We start from the raw sequence: 19639 nt of genomic DNA on the forward strand, positions 1-19639 counted from the left end.
CCCCAACTCCCCTACCCACCCACTCCTATTTCTTGGCCCTGGTGTTCCCCTCTACTGTGGCATATAAAGTTTGCGAGACCAAGGGGCCTCTCTTTCCAGTGATGGCCGACTAGGCTATCTTCTGCTACATATGCAGCTAGAGACACAAGCTCTGGGGGTACAGGTTAGTTCATATTGTTGTTCCACCTATAGGGTTGCAGACCCCTTTAACTCCTTGGGTACTTTGTCTAGCTCCTCCATTGGGGGCCCTGTGATCCATCCAATAGCTGACTGTGAGCATCCACTTCTGTATTTGCCAGGCACCGGCATAGTCTCACAAGAGACAGCTATATCAGGGTCCTTTCAGCAAAATCTTGCTGGCATATGCAATGGTGTCTGCGTTTGGAGGCTGATTATGGGATGGATCCCCGAGTGCGGCAGTCTCTAGATGGTCCATCCTTTCGTTTCAGCTCCAAAATTTGACCATTTTGACTTTTAATTTCAATAACTGATGCTGAGATTAGGCTGGGAAAATTTGTTATCTTTGTTTAAGATTTATTATTATTATTATTGACAGAGTTTCTCTGTATAGCCCTGGCTGTCCTGGAACTTGGTCCTTAGACCAGAGTGACCTCAAACTCAGAGATCTGCTTACCTCTGCTTTCCAAGTGCTGGGATTAAAGGTGTGTGCCACCATTGCCGGGCAGGTTTTATTATTTTTAATTGTGTGTGAGTATTTGCATATACATGCAGATGACCATGGAGGCCAGAGGCAAGTAAGGGGTCTGGAGTTACAGCAGTCAGTTGTGAATCACCGTGTGTGGTTGCTCTGGCTTTGATGCTCTCTTAGCCATTGAGCCATCTTTCCAGACACACACACACACACTCACTCACTCACTCACTCTCTCTCTCTCTCTCTCTCTTTAAAAAAAAGATGGATAAAAACTCTTTTACAAGGATATTTTGTGTGTTCATTTATTTAGGCCTCATGTGTTTCAGTAAATAAATAAATAAATATCCCTCTCCCCCCCCAAAATCGTATTACATTTGTTAAGTGTACCTCTGGGTATGTAGTTTTGCTGTCTTTACTATAATTGGTGAGTGTAGAATGTAGGGTTTGAACTTTATTTTTTATTTAATTTTTATTATTTTTAGCTGAATTCTTGTTGTGTTGTCTAGAATGATTTTCCAGTTCTTGAATTACAGTCTTCCTACATCAGTCTTTCCATTATCTGGGACTGCAGGCTGTGGGGTATTATGTGTGTGCGCGTATGTGAGGATGTATACATGAGGGCATGCCCGTGTGGTGGTGTATGTCTGGAGGTCAGAGGGCAGCTGTCCAGAGTTGCCTTTTCTCCTGCCACCGTGTGGGGCTTGGGATTGATTGTCAGGCTTGGAGGGAAGGGTTTTTACCAAGTCACCTAGCCGGCCCCCAATTACTTATTTTTGAAACAGAATCGCATTATGTAGCTCATATATGTGTGCTTGTATGTATGTTTGGATGTATGAGTGTGTGTATGCTTGTATGTGAGTATGAGTCCCTGTGTACATGCATGGAGGCCAGAAGAGGAGAGGGCTCCCGGTATCCTCTGTCACTCTGCCTCTTCCTTTGAAGCAGGATCTGCTTTCTGCCTCCTTTGGAGCTGAGGCTGCAGATGCTTGTGGGCATGCCTGGCTTGTTATGTGGGGCTGGGATCAGAACTTTGGTCCTCATGATTATGAATCAAGTACTCTTACCTGCTGAGCCGTCCCTCTAGCTACTTCTTTATTATTGTTGTTCATCAAGTATGCTTTGGCTTTTATTGTCTCATGGTGTTTTCATGTAGATTTTAGAGACATCTTGGCCACTTGAGGTTAGGACAGTAGACCTAACCTCTCTTCAGCTTGAAGAGAGTTGGGAGCTTTAGAATGTCTTCCAAATGTGACCACACCTCCTCCCCTCAGTGTTGAAGGTGGAACCCAGGGCCTGTACGTGCTTGGCAGCCTTTCTGAGATTGAACTACATTTTCAGCCCCAACTTTTTTTTATTTAGAACCTAATTTGTCTCAATAAGATTTTACAGTTTTCTGTGCTGAGGTGTTATATATCTCCGAGCTTTTGTCATTTTTTTTTTGGTGTGATTGTAAATCATGTCATTTAATTTTTAATTTTCTTCTTAAATTTTAAAATCGTGTGTGTGTGTGTGTATGTGTGTCTGTGTGTGTGTGTGTGTGTGTGTATAGTGGGTGGGTAGAAATTGGAGACCAATTTTCTGTTTTTTACCATGTGGGGCCTGAGGATTGCACTCAGGTTTTTTAATTTGGTAGCAAGTGCCTGTTGAGCCTAAATTTCATTTTCAGTTTTGAATTGTTGCCGGTAGTAGTAAATTCCACTGGTCTTTTCTTTCTCTTTCTTCCTCCCTTTTGTAGTCACCCAGGACCACAGTATTTACCCTGTGGGGCGAGGATGGATTTATTCATTTATTTTTAAATAAAAACCTGGTCTCATATAGGCCATGTTATCCTAAGTGCTGGGATTACAGATTCAAACCAGCACACTGGCCTGGGAAAGTTGTTCTAGACTGATGTCAGAATGTGATAAGGCATGGGGATTTATGGTCAGTATTGTTGCAGTGTGGGCCTCTCAGTCTGGGGATCTAGGGCAGAGATGGAAAGGTGAAACAAGTTGGAGCTGAGCTTTGATGAACTTTGTATGCAGTGCTAACTCACACGGAAGTTCCCAGGCAGTTTTGGCAGGGTTAGGTTGGTCTTCGAGGAAGATGACTTGTGCCTCTGAACTGACTGGGTTAGGAAGTTGGACTGAGCCATTAGTTAAGAGGCTTTTGCTGGGGAATAGGTGAGGGTGGGGAGAATTTAAGTTAGCAGCTGGCACACAGAGGGCAGGGGAGAGATAAAGCTGAAGTCGTTTGTAGGTGAGATAATGGGACTCAGTGAGGTACAGGATGAATCTGTAGGTTTGAGAACTCAGGGTGGATGATGACACAATGGCTCTAAACCCTAGAACTGAGGAGCCTAAGCAAGGCCCCGAGGAAGGCATCTTCAGGGAAAGAAAAGGGAGGGTTGGAGAGATGGCTCAGAGGTTAAGAGCACTGACTGCTCTTCCAAAGGTTCTGAGTTCAATTCCCAGCAACCACATGGTGGCTCACAACCATCTGTAATAAGATCTGACGCCCTCTTCTGGTGTGTCTGAAGACAGCTACAGTGTACTTACATATAATAAATAAATAAATCTTTTAAAAAAAAGAAAGAAAGACAACGGAAAGAAAAGGGAAAAGGAGGCGTTCGGGGACTTGAGTTTTGGATTTGGATCTGCATTTTGGAATAGGAAATATGAGTCTGAAACATGGAACCTAGTGTGGAGTTAAGGCTTAAACACTAAATATAAGAAGAAGTGGATGAAGCCATAGAGGGAATGGGGCTTACCTATAGGGGCTTCAAGGAATCCCCATCTTGGGCCGCTGCAAGGAGAGAGTAAATGATTTCAGGGGAGGAACTTTACAGTTTCGCTTTCTACTCTCTTGAGGTAGATGATTTTTTTTTTTTTTAAAATTGAGAGAGCTATATAACCTTGTGGTATTATAATTTTGGATGCATATAGCAGAAAGTCTTAGACACTAAAGCACAGGTTACATATTTGCAACGTTATGTCACTTGTAGTACTTGAGTACTATAACTTAGGTTTTACTGCTGGTTTTTATTGATTATCACATGCTTTATCTGTTGCATTTTAGACCCATTAGCCTGCCTGAGTAACATATTCATGATGAACCTTTGTTGTTGTATTTTTATTGTAAAGAATTATATCAAGGGCCAGTGAAATGGCTTGGTGGATAATAAACTGCTTGCCATGTAAGCCTGATGACCTGAGGAGTTCCATATCTGGAATCCATGGTGGATGGAGAGAACTGTTTGTTCCCCAAAGTTTTCTAGACCCCTGAGCACATGCTTGAGTGCACGCATGCACACACATGTGATAATACATATGTTGAGGTTCAGTCTGTTGCTATGGATTGTAATGCTAAATACTGGCCCCCAAGATCTGGTTGCCTCAGGGTTACAAGATTATATACAATCTTGATAACAAGATTATCAAGTTATTTCTGATTGGTCAGTAAATATACATATTCATGCTTACAGCTTGTAGCTTGGCAGAAGAGAGGTAGGCAGAGCTTCAGTTCCCAGGCTTGGGGTCTGAGGCAGAGACCACAAGGAAGAAAGAGAAGGTGAAGAGAGGAGAAAACTCCATAGGGAAACTGAATCATGAAGGCCATGAGGGCTGGCCAGTTGGAGTAAGAGTGACCTAGGTGGAACATGGCTTTATAACTCGGAGCTATTGACAGGGAAGTAGGTAGGCAAAGCAGGCATAGAGGGTTGATATCTGCCCAGCTCTAGTGCTTTAAAGGCTTATAAATATAAAAGTTTTGTGTCTTTTATGTGGGAACTAAATGATCCAAGGTGGGGAAGAAACCCTCCTATTAATCTTAATATTTACCATAATACACATATATTTACTAATGATAAATAAGGTAAATTTTATAAAGAATTATTTTTAAAAACTAAATTAAAGGCAAGAATGTATATATCAATGGTAGGACATGGAGTTAGCATTCATAAGATTTTGGGTTCAATCACCATCACCACTTCCAAAGCTGAAACTTGGGGATGTGGAAATAATTTTAGTATTAGTGCCAAGTTCAGCCACGTAGGTGTCACTCTGTAGGGGCCATCCATTTTGTGTTTCGAGTCAGGGTCTGTCACTAGGAGCCAGGGCTTGCTGGTTAGGTTAGGCTGGCTGGTTGTCTAGCCCCAGAACCCTCCTGTCTCTGCCTCCCCAGCAGTGGGACTCCAGTGAGCACTGTTGTGCTGACTACTATTATGTCAGTGTCACACAAGCTTCAGTCGTTTTAGAAGTGGCACTCTCAGCTGAGAAAATGCTCCACCTGGTTGGCCTGTCTATAAGTTTTGGAGCATTTTCTTAACTAGTGATTGATATGGGAGGGCTCAGCCCATTGTGGGTGGTGTCATCCCTGGGCAGGTGGTCCTGAGGTACATAAAAAGCAGGCTGGAGAGCAAGTCTAAAAGCTGCACCCCTCCATGGCCTCTGCACCAGCTCCTGCTTTCAAGTTCCGGCCTTTACGTTCATACCCTGATTTCCCTGGGTGATGGGCTATAAACTAAACTAAAATAAACCCTTTCCTCCCCAAGTTGATTTTCGTCATGATGTTCATCACAGTTGTTTTCCTTTGGAAGATTTGACAGTGCTATTTTGGGGAGGATTGTGCAAGGAACTATGGGCTAGAAAAGCTGTTTAATGCTTAGAGCTTAGTGAGCTGTTATGTGGGAAGGTGGAGTAGAAGAATGTTGAGAACAACACAGATGTTTGAGACTGGCCCATAGAGTTTCAGAAAGAAGTTTGAGTGTCACTTTAAGATGTTATCAGGGCTATTTGATATTTTGAAATTAGCAACCATAGAAGTGGAACCTCTGCTTTATTGGACAATTGATACTGGTTAGCTGGGGCAAATCAGCTTTAATTAAGAAGAGACCTGCAGCACTGAGGCAGAATGTTCGGAAAGGGTTTCTACAGCACACGGATGCTATAGTCCAGATAGAAGGCTATACCTCTTGCTGGCAGCCAAACTTGGTAATCTTTTAAGAGTCTTCCAGTTCGTACTGGTTTTGAAGTCATGAAGGGGTCATGGAAAGCAGCTGAGGTTTTGCACAGTGAATGTGCAACACCAGTTGATGTTGAAGCCCCAAGATTGAAAGAGTCATGGAAAGAAGTTAAGGTTTGTTATCATGTGGTAGGCCAGTTCCAAAAGAGAGCCCAGGAGAGGTCATGGTGAAGGTGCAGCCTAGATGCCAGTACCGTGAGACGACCACCAAAGACAGCAACAGGTATGAATGGAGCCTGCCTGAGACTGGTAGACACGTGTGCTGGGCAAGGCCTTTGGAGCCAAGATGATTGTGATTGGCAGAGGCTGGCACTGAGCTTTACACTGTGGACTTTGGTTCTGCTTTGATCTGGTTGTGACTGTGCCTGGCTCTTTCCTCTTGGAATAAGAAAGTATGTTGCTTATTTTTTTAATTTGCAGGAGTCCACAGCTAAAAAAAATTAAAGACTTCGGAGTTCCAGAGAGACTTTAGAGTGTCAAGACAGATTTTGGACATTTTAGAGACTTGGAATATTTTATATCTTTAATTATATGCACTAAACTCTGTTATACCCTATTTTATAAAAATTATACCACTAGATTTAACATCAATCTGTTAATAGTAGATGATTTCAGTATCCTGCTTTCTGTAATAGATAGGTCAATCTGAATAAAATACACATGAGAATTAATTGACATCACACATCAAATGGACTTAACAGAGGTCTACATAATATTCCACCAGAACACCAAAGAACACAGTTCTGAGAACACACAGAGCTTTTCTAAAGCAGGCCACACCTTGAGACACAAAACCAGTCTTTACAAGTTCAAGAAGATTGCAGTCACTCCAGTCATTCTGACCACAATGCAGTAAAACTTAAAACACACAGCAGTCATATCTCTGGTAAATAGAGAAACTCCTTGTATTTGAGAATAAGTAACTCATTACTGAATGATGAATGGGTCAAAGAAGAAATCAAGAAAGAAATATATAGTTCTAAGTGCCAACATTTTTTAAAAAATCAGAAAAGGCACTAATTGATGGCTTAATGTGGCACCTCGGAAATTAGGAAAAATGAAAACAAGCTAAATCTAGACCCAGTTGGTGGCAAGAAATAATACTCAGAACAGAAATAAATGAAATATAAACAAAACAAAACAAAAAAGACAAAAAAACCAATGATTCTGAGAATTGGTTCTTTGAGAAGATATGGCCAACAGACCTTTGGCTCAACTAGCCAAAATAAAGAGAGAGGACCCAAATGAACAGGAAAACATTACAATAGATACCAGAAATGTTAAGAATTTTAGAGGTAGCCGGGAAGTGATGGTGCACACCTTTAATCCCAGTACTTGGGAGGCAGAGGCAGGTGGATTTCTGAGTTCGAGGCCAGCCTGGTCTACAGAGTGAGTTCCAGGCCAGCCAGGACTACACAGAGAAACCCTGTCTCGAAAAACCAGAAAAACAAACAAAAAACAAAAACAAAAACGAGTTTTAGAGGTAATACTTTAAAAACCTCTAACACATTAAAATTGGAGAACCTTAAAGAAGTGAATGGATTTCTAGATTCAGCCAAAATTAAACCAAAAATTAGCCAACAACCTGAACAGACCTGCTATACAAATGAGGAGATTGGCATAGTAATAAAGAAATCTACCAGATAAAAGAAAGTTCAGGGCTAGATGGAGTCCCAGAAGAATTTTTCCAGACATTCAGAGAAGTTCTACAGTCAATCTTCTGAAACTATTAAAAAAAAAGAAAGAAAGAAAAAACAAAACAAAACAGAAGGAGCATCCCCCAAACTCTTCCTGTAAAGCCATTTAAAATGGAGAGAGAAGAGACAGGCCCCAGTGGTATCCCCAAAAGAGACCTGGACATGGGTAGCTGGTTAATCATTATTCCTGAACCTGCTGGTGAGGTGTTTTGAGGAAATCAGAAATAGTGGTGAGAATGAAGAAGCTTTCCCTTCACCCATGAAAGGTGAATTTAATTTTACTTCTACAATTGAGGGTGCCATCTGCTGACTTAGACATCAGAACTGCAGATTCTCTGCCCTTCAGGTTCTGGGATCGGCTCTAGTGTTCCAACTTGGGATGTTTCTGACAGGCAGTCCCTGCTCAAGAGCTTCCCCTCTGCCAAAGCTCAACTGTCTCCTTTACCCAGTTCTGCTTGTTTCTTATCACACCTTCCTCTTGTGGTGTTACAACCAACCTGGACCCCAAACTCTTGACTTAGCAAATGCTTCCCAAAAGCTAGCGCTGGGGCTGGGGCTCAGGAGATGGCTCAATCAGTGACGTGCTTGTTGTGTAACTGTGGCTTGCTGAGTTTAGACCCAGAACCAACAGAAAGCTGGGTGTGAAGGTGCACACCCGTAAGCAGTGCTGGAGAGAGGATGTAAAGATAGGTGGGCACAGGGCACACTGGCCACGGGAGCTCTTAAGCAAAGATTGCCTGGGAAGGGATCCATGTTGGATTGAAATGCTTGGACCTTTAAACCTTCAAAAATTTGGGCTGTCCTGGAAAAGGCATGGTGTGGCAGTACGGTCCCTGAAGGACAAAATAATGACCACGTGTACTGCTATCACTGACAGCACCCTTCCTTGAGCAGGGAATTAGCATGTCTTACTGTCTTCCTTAAGAATGAGAAAATATTTCCTAGATGTCATTCACAGACTTGTCTCACATCTAAGTATTAGATTACATGCTATGACAAAGATTAGCAATTATTCTTTATAGCGATTACCAACTTTTCTAGGATAGAGAATTCTGAGCTTTGAGGTATCTGTTACACATTTTGAATACTTGCTAAATGTCTCCGCCCTCCTCTCTGTGTAGATAGACACTTGTTACTTCTGGCAGGTGAGTGCCTGTGGGGTTTTCATGTGTGACTCAGGAGAGGGCGTGCTTAGTCTCCTTCCCGCCTTGTGCTGGTTGGGATGGGTCTGCTTCACCACAGGAGCCTGAGGAACCATGGTGACTTCTGGGGATGACAGAAGAAGGCTACAGAGCATCGGGCTACTGATAATTTATGCGATTGCCTTACATGATTTTGTTAGGTATATTAGAACTTAACCTTAAGTGAGTGTGTATTTCTGCTTATTGGGACACAAGGGACACCAGGAAACAGGGTTGTTTAAACTAACAACAGTAGTAGATGTGGACAGGGTCCATAGAGATCTATATTATGCAAGTGCAATAGAAGAGAAAGAAAGAAGATTGAGGAAATTGGGAGATCAGATTTTTATCATGGTCGGTACAAGAAATCTTAAGTAAGTAAATGGGCTAGAAATGTGTGGCTGTTGATTAGTGAAAAGATGTCATGGTTCAGTAGATTGGTAGTCTCTGTGGGAAGACGACTCACTGAAAGGGAGGAAATAGCCTGGAAGAGATAAAGAGACAGTGATCAGCTAGGAAGTTTAAAATTTAAATTTTGTTGGAAGTACAGTTAGAAATCCTAGCAGAGGCCAGATGAGTGTATGGTTAAGGTGTGGCGAAGGAAAGGATGGTTAATGGTGAGGGTAAGGAATGGAGACGCTATTAGGCAGGGTGACACCAACCTGTAATGTCAGCATTGGCGAGATAGAAGTAGGCGTTTAAGGCCATTCTCTGCTACTTAGCAAGTTGAGGCCAATCTGGACCACATGAGACCTTTTCTCAAAAATAAATCTTAAACAAAAGAGGCTGGGGTTTTGGATAGATCCTCCAAGATGTTAATGTAAATAAATGGAAGACCAAGGGTGGCTTGTTAATATCCTCAGTGTCTGAAGAAGGGCTATGTAGTGTTGGATGCTGACTCTGAAGTAAGTGCTCATTACTGACAGATAGTGCATCTTAGAGCCCGGCAGATGGGATGGAAGTGAGGAAGCAAGTAGCACCTTTATTGTATATTATGTTCTAAGTAGTCAGAGATGCTTGACACAAAACAAAGTAAGTTGAGAAAATGTAGCTTCTAGAAAGTACAGACATGGAAAGGTGTCCTTTCTATAAAAGAGGTATTAAACATTAAGCTGAAAAAAAAGTTAGGAAGTTGCAAAATTATGCAAATCCAGGCACTCCACTGAGTTAGAAATCTAGGCTCTGATGTATACTGCTATGGTAAGGTAGCAAGTGGCCTTTGAGTTCAGGAGTCTGGATGGGTCTTCTGGTTTTGTGGAGCACCACAGACTGCTGTCTTCTGCGCTGCAATTCCACCTGTATTTCCTTGGAACTACTTAGCTTTACAGCTAGGCGTTAAAAAAAACTTTATAAAGTATTTATGGTTTTAAGTTATTTATTTGTTTTATTTTATTTTTTGAGACATAGTCTCACTCTATACCCTAGGCTGGCTGGAACTGCCTAGGTAGCTCAGGCTGGTGATTCTCTTGCCATAGCTTTCTAAAATTTCAGATTGCAGGCATGAGCCAGACCACTCCTGACTTTTGTAGCCATTTTTCTCACATGAAATGTAACTTTGCTTTCATAACTAAAATGATTTAGTTGTTTTGTTATTGTTTAATCCCTTTTGCTTTGAATGTATCCTTTTGTGTGGGTGGCAGATATATAACCACAGGCTTTTCCACAGGCACCCTACCCTAGGTCCAGAAATGACTCTGAGACTTCTTATATATGAATGAATGCCTAGGCCAATATGATTTCCACAGCTTCATAGCTCAGTTATCCCATTTAAACTAGTCTAAGTCATGCCATGAGGTTATACACCTCTCCTTCAGTTTCAGGCGACTGTCTTCCTCAGTTGTGTAATGTCCTATCCTCTGTTGCCGCTCCCCAATCCCCATCCTTGCGTCATAGTCCGTCTGTCCTTGTCTCCCCCAATTTACTTGCACAACGGACTCTACTCTAGAAATCCTCTGTGCTGGAACTTCCACCTCCATTCTTCCTGTCTAAGCTAATAGACCAACAGCATTTTACAGACAGGTGATGCTTCCAGACATTGCACAAGAGAGTCTCCCTACACAGATACTTATTTCATCCAGTGTGAATGTAACTGTCTAGTCATGTTCTCCTAGTTGTAGTACGTGTTGTTGTATCAGTCTGATTAATTTCTTTGTCTTTACAACCAAGAAAGATAATACTGTAAGAAATTTTGACTAACATTTTTTCTTTATTTAAATTACAGACTAACTGGCTCTTCTGGATTTGTAACAGATGGACCTGGGAATTATAAATATAAGACGAAGTGCACATGGCTCATTGAAGGACAGTAAGTTATAATGGCTGACTTTATTTTAATTTATTATAAGAGCTCAGTATAGCACAAAGTACTTCCATGTGTGTTATTGCTATTTCTTGAGACAGGACCTTTCTGGCTGAGTAACTCAGGCTGACCTTGAATTTTGATATGCTACCTCTGCTTCCCAAGTGCTAGGATGGTAGGTGTGGACCACCATGCCCTGCTGCTAAAATACCTTTCATTGATGCTTTTCATTTGGATAGTGTTCTTGCTTTTTAAAATTTACTTTTTGGGGGACCAGAGAGATGGCTCAGTGGGTAAAGTGCTTGCTGAACAAGTCTGGTTATGTGAGTTAACCCCTGGCTCCCACAGTGGAAGAGTGACTCCTGAAAGTCGTCCTCTGACTTCCACGCTCGTGCATGCACACACACACAAATAATAAAATAAAAAATTAAAAGGAAATTTTCTTTTTTGGGTGGTAGGGATTGAACCTATGATTTCACTAAGCAAGTGCTCTATTGTTAAATAATCCCTTTAATTTGTGGGGTTTTTTTAGGTTCCAAGTTGACTTAATGTTATAAATGAAAGATACATACCAGAAAATTGCATATTTCTAATAGTTTAAAAAACTTAGTTAAAATCTTTTTAATAGTTTGCTTAAATCTTTATATAATAATGCTATTGTATCATTTTTTCTAAATATTGATTTTTATTATCAGCAAAACAGTAAATGAGCCATCAGAATAACCACTGTAGCCTGTTTCCCTGGCCCTCTGTCCTTCCATCTGTCTATCTTCTCTTTTTTCTCCTTCTTTGTGTCTGTCATTTAAGGCAAAGCATTTTAGTCTCTGAACAAAACTTTGAAATTTCCAAGTAACTCTTGTTCAACCCAAGAAATATTATTTACTAACTCATGTAGAAGCAACAATTATAACCCACTACATGTTAGCAGAAAAGCCTATTTGTTTTTACTGAGATGGGACACACTAGTGAGCACTACCTGGCATGGCGTTCACTGTGTAGACCAGGCTGGCTTCGTGTCTTGACAGCCCTCCTATGTCTGTCTCTCACCTCTGAGTGCTGGGATTATAGACATTGCTAACGCACCCATTGGGGGGTTGGGGTACTGGGATCAGCCCAGAGTTGCATGGATGCTAGGCAAGCACTTCACCAACTTAGCTATATCCCTGGTCATAAAGGTCATAAGGAAAAAATCCTTATATTTAAAGAAATTTTAAGAATTATATTGTTTAAGATTTCACAGATCTCTTTGCTATCTGGCAATCTTTTTTGATATTTTGTTTTGTTTTTTAAAATATGTGGTATGTAAGCAAGCTTAAATATGAATGGGACAGTGCCAGATGAGAGTAAAAAGTTAAATATTTGGGAGAAAAATTGGTAGGTTTATCTATTATGGAAAATTTCAGAGATTTTTGTCCAGATGCTTAGCATAGTAAATTTGAAAATGGAGCTGGAAGGTCTGAGGTAGTCATCTAAGGTGGCAGTTGTAGAGCATGTTGGAGTGTGGAGTCAGAGGAGGTTACTGAGGTCGTCATCTAAGGTGGCAGTTGTAGAGCATGTTGGAGTGTGGAGTCAGAGGAGGTTACTGAGGTCGTCATCTAAGGTGGCAGTTGTAGAGCATGTCGGAGTGTGGAGTCAGAGGAGGCTACTGATACACTTGTCGAAATTACCCAGGCTTCATGGGAGGTGATGAGGGGGCCATTACTGTGACTCTGGGCAGGGCTTGTTAGTTTCCTTTGGATTTAGTCTAAGTCAGAGTTGATACATAGTTTCCTGAGGACCTGGTTTTTTGGTACAGTGCTGTGAAAAGGCAGAGAAGCAGGTAAATTTAGAAAATGTGTGTTTTAAAGTGATGTGTTATGAAATCTTACATAAGATGAGTAAGGAAAGAAGTGGGGACACTGAGGGCTCCTGTTTCTGAATGTTAAAAGCAAGGCCAGAAACATTCTTTGAAGGCCCCTGAAGTTAGAGCCCGTGTCTCCTTTGTTTCCCAGGACATTTTTGATATTCCCTTACACATAGCAAATACCAACTAGATCTCTGACAAATGCAGGAAAGCTGTTTATATATATTTATATTGTATATTTTCTCCTTATAAATTCTTTAAAAGTCTGTTTTAGTAGTTCATGTTATGATTATTATAAATTACTTAATTATTTTTCTAGGCCAAATAGAATAATGAGACTTCGCTTCAACCATTTTGCTACAGAATGTAGCTGGGACCATTTATATGTTTATGATGGGGACTCAATCTACGCACCTCTGATTGCTGCCTTTAGGTAAGCCCTGCCACATCTCATCTCTGGATGTAAGTGTGTCTCCAGGATGGAGTCCGTGCTGCATTTACTTTATTATGCAGTAACACTCATCTCATGGAATAAGGATTGGTTCTGTTCTGGTGAGCTACGGTTCACTTGGTTGTTATGTATGGGTCATTTTCCTTGTATACTAGTATGTAGCCAAGGTTAGTCTTGACCTTCTGGTTCTCCTGCCTCCACCTTCCAAGTGCTAGGAGCACAGGCTTGTGCCACTGTGCCTGACTCATTTCACATTCTTGAACTGTGAAGTTTTGATAACACTATTAAATTTACCTGTTATTTGTGATGGTGGTAAAGTTTGCATTAAAAAGTTTTTGACTATATTGATAATATTTCTGTGACAAGTTTAAATCAGAAACCATACCTTTCTTGTTGTTGTTGTATTTCACTCCATTGGACCTTAGGAATAACTTTTGAATAGTCTATAGTTCTCTCACTTTGTGTATATGTGTATTAGGGATAGGAGGAGCTTTCTGGAAAACTATTTATAAATTGGACAATGGCTACCTGTTGAGAATGAGGCACTTGCTAGTTTTGTTTTGTAAATCCCTCCCCAATGCATTTGTATTAGTAATTTAATAAAATAATGCAATTTTGTCAGTTATATGGGTTGCACTGAATTTTTACTATTTTATTTTAAGAAAAATTTTTGTGTGTCTACAGTGTATATGAGTGTATGATATGTGTGTGTGTGCATGTGTGTGTGTACTTCTGTGCAGGTACTCACATGCCATGGTGTGCACGTAAGGATGGAGTGCAGCCTCACATGTTGATCATTATATTCCACCTTGTTAGAGATAGGTTCTCTTTGTTGTTTGCTGCGGCCTGTTCCCTGGAGCTGGAGCTAAGGAGTCTCAGCCAGCTGGCATAGGTACTGGGAACCAAGAGCAGCAAGACCTCTTTTTTTTTTTTTTTTTTTTTTGGTTTTTCAAGACAGGGTTTCTCTGTATAGCCCTAGCTGTCCTGGAACTCACTCTGTAGACCAGGCTGGCCTCGAACTCAGAAATCCGCCTGCCTCTGCCTCCCGAGTGCTGGGATTAAAGGCAGCGCCACCATGTCCGACGCAAGACCTCTTCTTAATTGCTGAGGTCTCTCTCCATCCCCATCTCCAGACTTCTTTCCTTCAAACGTTTTACTTCCTTCAAGTAATTGTGTGTGTGTGTGTGTAGTCCTGGATGCCTGGAACACACTATATAGACTAGGTTGGTCTTGAACTGACAGTGATCCACCCACTTCTGCTTCCCAAGAGCTAGAATTAAAGACGTTCATCAATCACCATGCCTAGCAACTTAAATTTTCTGAAAGTTTATTGTTACTTTGTATGTGGGGAAGGGAGAATGGAGGGGTTGGCACATGTGTGCCCGAGTGGAGGTTAGAGGACAGTTTCGTGGAGTCTGTTTTCTAATTCCACCTTTACAGGGCTTCCAAGGATTGGACTTGGTTTCTAGGCAAATGGCTTTGACCTGCTGAGGTATCTCACTGGCCCCTTATTTCTTTACTGTAGAAAGAAATCAACATTTTTCTGTTCTTTTCTTGGTGGTAGTCTGCTGGAATGCCACATAGTGAGGGAGGGACTACTTAGTACGCAAAGAGGCAAAGGACAAATTAGAAGACTAGTTCTCCACCCATTGCTCCTATAGCTCTCCAACAATTATTTTAACTGAGAACTTAAGAGTTTCACTTAATGGAGCCAAAGAGCAGGCTCTGCTAAGCGTTTAAAATGGCATTTGCCATGTGTTAAGCATGTATATATATATATATTATTTGAAATATACCTTGCATTATGGGAGGAGGCACCTCAAACTATAACGGAAGCACAAAAACTAAGTATGATATTATTATGATACTACTTTTTAGGAATTTATCTATTTAACTGCATTTGTTAATCAGAATTCATAGAGACCCTTTTATGTGACTGGCCTTTGAATTAGCTAGCCATAGCCATTGTAAGAATATGACCAAGCAGTTGTACTTAGAGTTTACTTAGACTGTGTATTTGATAAATAGGCATAAAAATTTCAGTATGTAGAGAATGTTGGTTAATTGAGAGCACGAACTAATACACTGGTTAGGTATTAAAATTACCTACTGTTGGGCATGGTAACACACACCTTTAGTCCCAGCTCTTTGGAGGCAGGGGCATTCAGGTCTCTCTGAGTTTGAGGCCAGTCAAGTTCCCATGAGTTTCAGGCCAGGCAGAGCTACATAGACAAAATACAGAAATGAAAAACAAAAATAAAAACTTTAACTTATAACATATTTAAGTATTAATTTCATAAAATTATAGTGAGATAATATAAAAGATCCACCCCAAAACCTTTAAGTACTTACAATGCCAAGCACATTCTCTATCTAGAACTAAGGTGATAATGTCTATTACTTTAAAATTTTGTGGGGTGGGTTTGTAGTAATGTTTCAGCTGTTAAGAGCCTTTGTTGTTATTGCAGAGGAGTACCCTGATTCAATTCCTAGTACCCACATGGTAGCTTACAACTCTCCATAGCTCCATTTCTAGGGGCTCTGATGCCTTCTGACCTTCACAGGCACCAGGCAAACACAGTGCAGACATTCATGTAAGCAAAAACACTCATGCACATAAAATAAAATAAACACATCTTTTAAAAAGTGTTGTGGTGCTCAGGGTCCAGTCTGGAGCTTTGTGCATGCTGGGCAGGCATTTTACTACTGAGTTACATTGCTAGCTGAAAATTGTTGTATTTAAAAATCAGAGCACCAGAGCCGGGCGTGGTGGCACACACCTTTAATCCCAGCACTTGGGAGGCAGAGGCAGGCCAATTTCTGAGTTCGAGGCCAGCCTGGTCTACAGAGTGAGTTCCAGGACAGCCAGGGCTACACAGAGAAACCCTGTCTCGAAAAACAAACAAACAACAACAACAAAAATCAGAGCACCACCTCCCTACTGTCTTAGGTTGTGTGGTTTTCTCAGCATTGCCATTGTACGGCATGTTGGTGATGTGCTGAGCATCCAGAATAGAAACAGCCTAGCAATAGATAGTTCATCTAAGGTGCATGGACGAATAAAAGGAAAACCAAAAAGGATTCATAAGATAATCTACTTTCAGTGTAAATCCTGCCTGAGTTACTGAATAGATCATTCAAGTGCTCTAAACTTAAACTGTGTGTGGTCGCACGTACTTTTAACCCTAGCAGCATGAGAGGCTGAAGCAAGAGGATTGCTAAGAGTTCAAGGGCAGCTGGGGTTATAGACTAGACTTTAGCATCTAAAACATAGGACAAAGGTACTGTGTTAGTTTAATCTGCATTCTAGCTGGCTTTGCTGCAAGCTGTAGCTTAATTTGCTTCCAGACTATTTCACATTTGTCTTTTATATATTGAAATTCTAAATAAAAACAGTTTAACAACGTTCTATTACTAGATAAATGTGAGAACCTCTGGTTTATATCTTTAATATCCTTCTAGCTCACTACCTTTTCTAGCTCCATAATTTTATGGAACATTCAACATATACCAAGGATTTTATGGAGGACCTGATGGCAGGTGTGGTCATGGTGACTGACCAGGGCACATTCTTCAGAAGAATAGTATTCTTAAGCTAGTATTCAGACCTATAACGTCAGCATTAAAGAGCCTAATGTGGGAAGTTTGTAAGTTTAGGTTCAGCCTGGGTTACATATTGAGATTCTAGTTTTGAAAATACACTAAATAGCCAAATACTGCTAAATAGCCAAACACTGTTCTTTTTAAAATTACTATTTTTAAAAAGATTTATTTATTTTATTTATATGATTTATTTTATTTACACTATAGCTGTCTTCGGACATACCAGAATGGGATATTGGATCCCCATTACAAATGGTTGTGAGCCACCATATGGTTGCTGGATATTGAACTAAGGACCTCTGGAAGAACAGTCAGTGCTCTTAACCCCTGAGCCATCTCTCCAGCCCTAAAATGACTATTTTTTAAAAAATTGGTTTGTATGGGTGTTTGGTATATATGTGTTATACCATTACATGCTTGGTGCTTGGTGTCTGAAGGCTAGAAGAAGATGTTGGATATCATCAAACTGGAGTTACAATTGGTATGAGCCTCTGTATAGGTGCTGGGTTATTGAAACCAGGTCTTCAGGAAGAAAGCAGCTAGTGCTCTTAAGTGCTTGCTTGCTTGCTTATTTATTTATTTATTTATTTATTTATAAGAAACTCAATACTTATGAGACATTTGTTAGCACCTAATTGAAAACTATTCAGGTCAGTCTTCTTTTACATTGTGGACCCTTCTTTACCAGGCAAAGTGTAGACAGTGCTCAATCCTCACCAAGGTCTGATCCTTGACCTTTGAGAATCTTTCTTCCTTCCTACATATTCTGACCCTTGAGGAGCTTATAGTCTAGGGAGGAGCGAGATACACTGATTTGGGGATGACTAGGTATGATGGTTAATCTTATGTAGCTTGACTGGATTGAGAGACACCTAGAGTTCAAGATGGTATACCTTGGTATATCTGTAACGTTGCTAGCTAGGCTGGGGGACTAGATCAGTTACTCCTCTGTTGATGTAATAAAATACTGGCATCAAATCAAATTGTAGAAGAAAGGACTTATTTGGGCTTACAGTTCCACCAGAATAGGAGTCCATGATGATGGAGCAGAGATAGCAGGGGTAGATGGTGGAAGTAGTAACTAAGAGCTCATAGCTTGAACTGCAAGTAGGAGGCAGAGAGGACATATTGGAGATGATGGCAGGAGGCTTTTGAACCCTTGACCCTAGTGATGCTCCTTTTCCACCAAGGCCACACCTCCTAATTCCTCCCAAATAGCCACCAAGGGAGGGCCAAGTATTCAAATACACAAGACTTAGGGGGCACATCTCACTCAAAACACAGGAACTCACCTTTAGTACAGGCTGTGTTTTCATAGGCTTGGGGACAGGATTCTGTCTGTATGCTACTGACTGCTGTGAGCTGAGGAACTTCCCTGCTATACAATATCTCCCTTGGATGATGGGCTGGAATTTCTGAAACCAAAATACATCCTTTTTTCCCCCATAAATTTAATTGTTTATATTTTGAAGCAGAATCTCATGTAGCCTAGGCTGGACTTAAATTCAAGAATCCAGTGATTGCCTTGAATCCACCTCCCCAAGTGCCTCCTTGCCTATTGGCCTGTAAGTTGTTTTTATCAGATGTTTTACCATTAAGTGTTGACTAATATACTAGCAAATTTACATAGTACAGTTGGTAAAGTCAGGTTGTGCCTCATATATATTCAGGGATTCCATGTTAGCCTGAGACAGTTATGCTGAGTTTCATATTTATGAAGAAAATACATAGTTCTATAATTTTTCAAAATGAACCCGGTAGGACCTGCCTGTATCCCCAGCACTTGGATGGGGAAGGAGAGAATAGCTGAACAGATAGATTCCTAGAGTCCATTGGCTAGCCAGCCTAACTGAGGAAGGTATCTCAATCCTCTGAATGAAGGAATGAATGAACGAACAAGCAAATGAACGAATGAACGAAGGAAGCTAAAGAGATGGCTCAGTGATTAAAAGTACTGGCTGCCCTTCCAGAGAACCCAGGATTGAGTCCCAGTACCCATAATGGCGCCTCACAATCACCTGTAACTCTAGTCCCAGGAGATTCAATACCCTCTTCTGGCCTCTACGGGCACAAACATACACATACATGCAGGCAAAACACCTATACATATCAAATGAAACAATAAAGAAAATATAAAGTAGACAGTGATAGAAGAAAGACACCCAACTTCTACACACATGAGCATGGGTACCTACACTAGCAAGTATATACAGTACACCAAAAACCCCCCCAAATTCCAAATGTTGATGGTCTTTAATGTCTACCCTGTGACCTATGGATCTTATATAACTGGGACACAACATAGAATCATCATAGACTTATTTAAAATGTTATGAAATTTGTGTGTGAGATTGATGATAACATTATATCACAGTGTTCAGAGGTTGATCATACTTTCTAGTCTGTGCTTAGAATGTGAAGTGGTGAGCAGCCTAGGGTAGGCAGTTGAAGAACTGCCTGCAGCTTAGACTACATTTTCATATATTGGTTTCCTTAGGGACAGGGATAGGGACATGAGTGGTGACTCACAGTATCTCCTCTTCCTCACATGTCTTGCATGCTGAGCTAGATAGACTATGTTTGTGTTTACTCCATATTATTGACATAATTAATGCGAGTTAATGTGTTTTCATTCTGGGAGAAATCTATATATGCCAAAGCTGTCACAGTTTGATTTTAAGGTAAATAGAAGCAACTGCCCAAACGTCTTTGACAGTGAAGAAGCTGTCCTACCTTGTCCAGCCTCTGTAGTTGTAGTTGGCAAACTTATCCATCCTGCATATTTAAATGCCCTCTGTAAGAAGATTGTTAGCACCTTCTAGCAGCACACTGCTGTAAACACTTCTCATGTTCTGCTGGTTGGTCCTTGCTGTGCTGCTGTGAGCTAGTCTGGATTTCTCTCATTGTCCCTA

The 19639-nt window shown here is 40.9% G+C and overlaps 1 protein-coding gene across 1 annotated transcript in view; it reads left to right on the forward strand.

The window, feature by feature from the left end:
- The window catches only part of Atrn (attractin), a 122075-nt gene that overhangs the window by 16880 nt on the left and 85556 nt on the right, over positions 1–19639 (forward strand). Inside the window, exons 2-3 of the mRNA XM_021156919.2 lie at positions 10753–10836; positions 12993–13106. Of these exons, the coding sequence (XP_021012578.1) occupies positions 10753–10836; positions 12993–13106 (198 nt within the window). The remainder of the gene's footprint in view (positions 1–10752; positions 10837–12992; positions 13107–19639) is intronic.

Source organism: Mus caroli, chromosome 2 (genome assembly GCF_900094665.2).
Source record: "Mus caroli chromosome 2, CAROLI_EIJ_v1.1, whole genome shotgun sequence".
In the NCBI taxonomy this organism is placed as follows: Eukaryota; Metazoa; Chordata; class Mammalia; order Rodentia; family Muridae; genus Mus; species Mus caroli.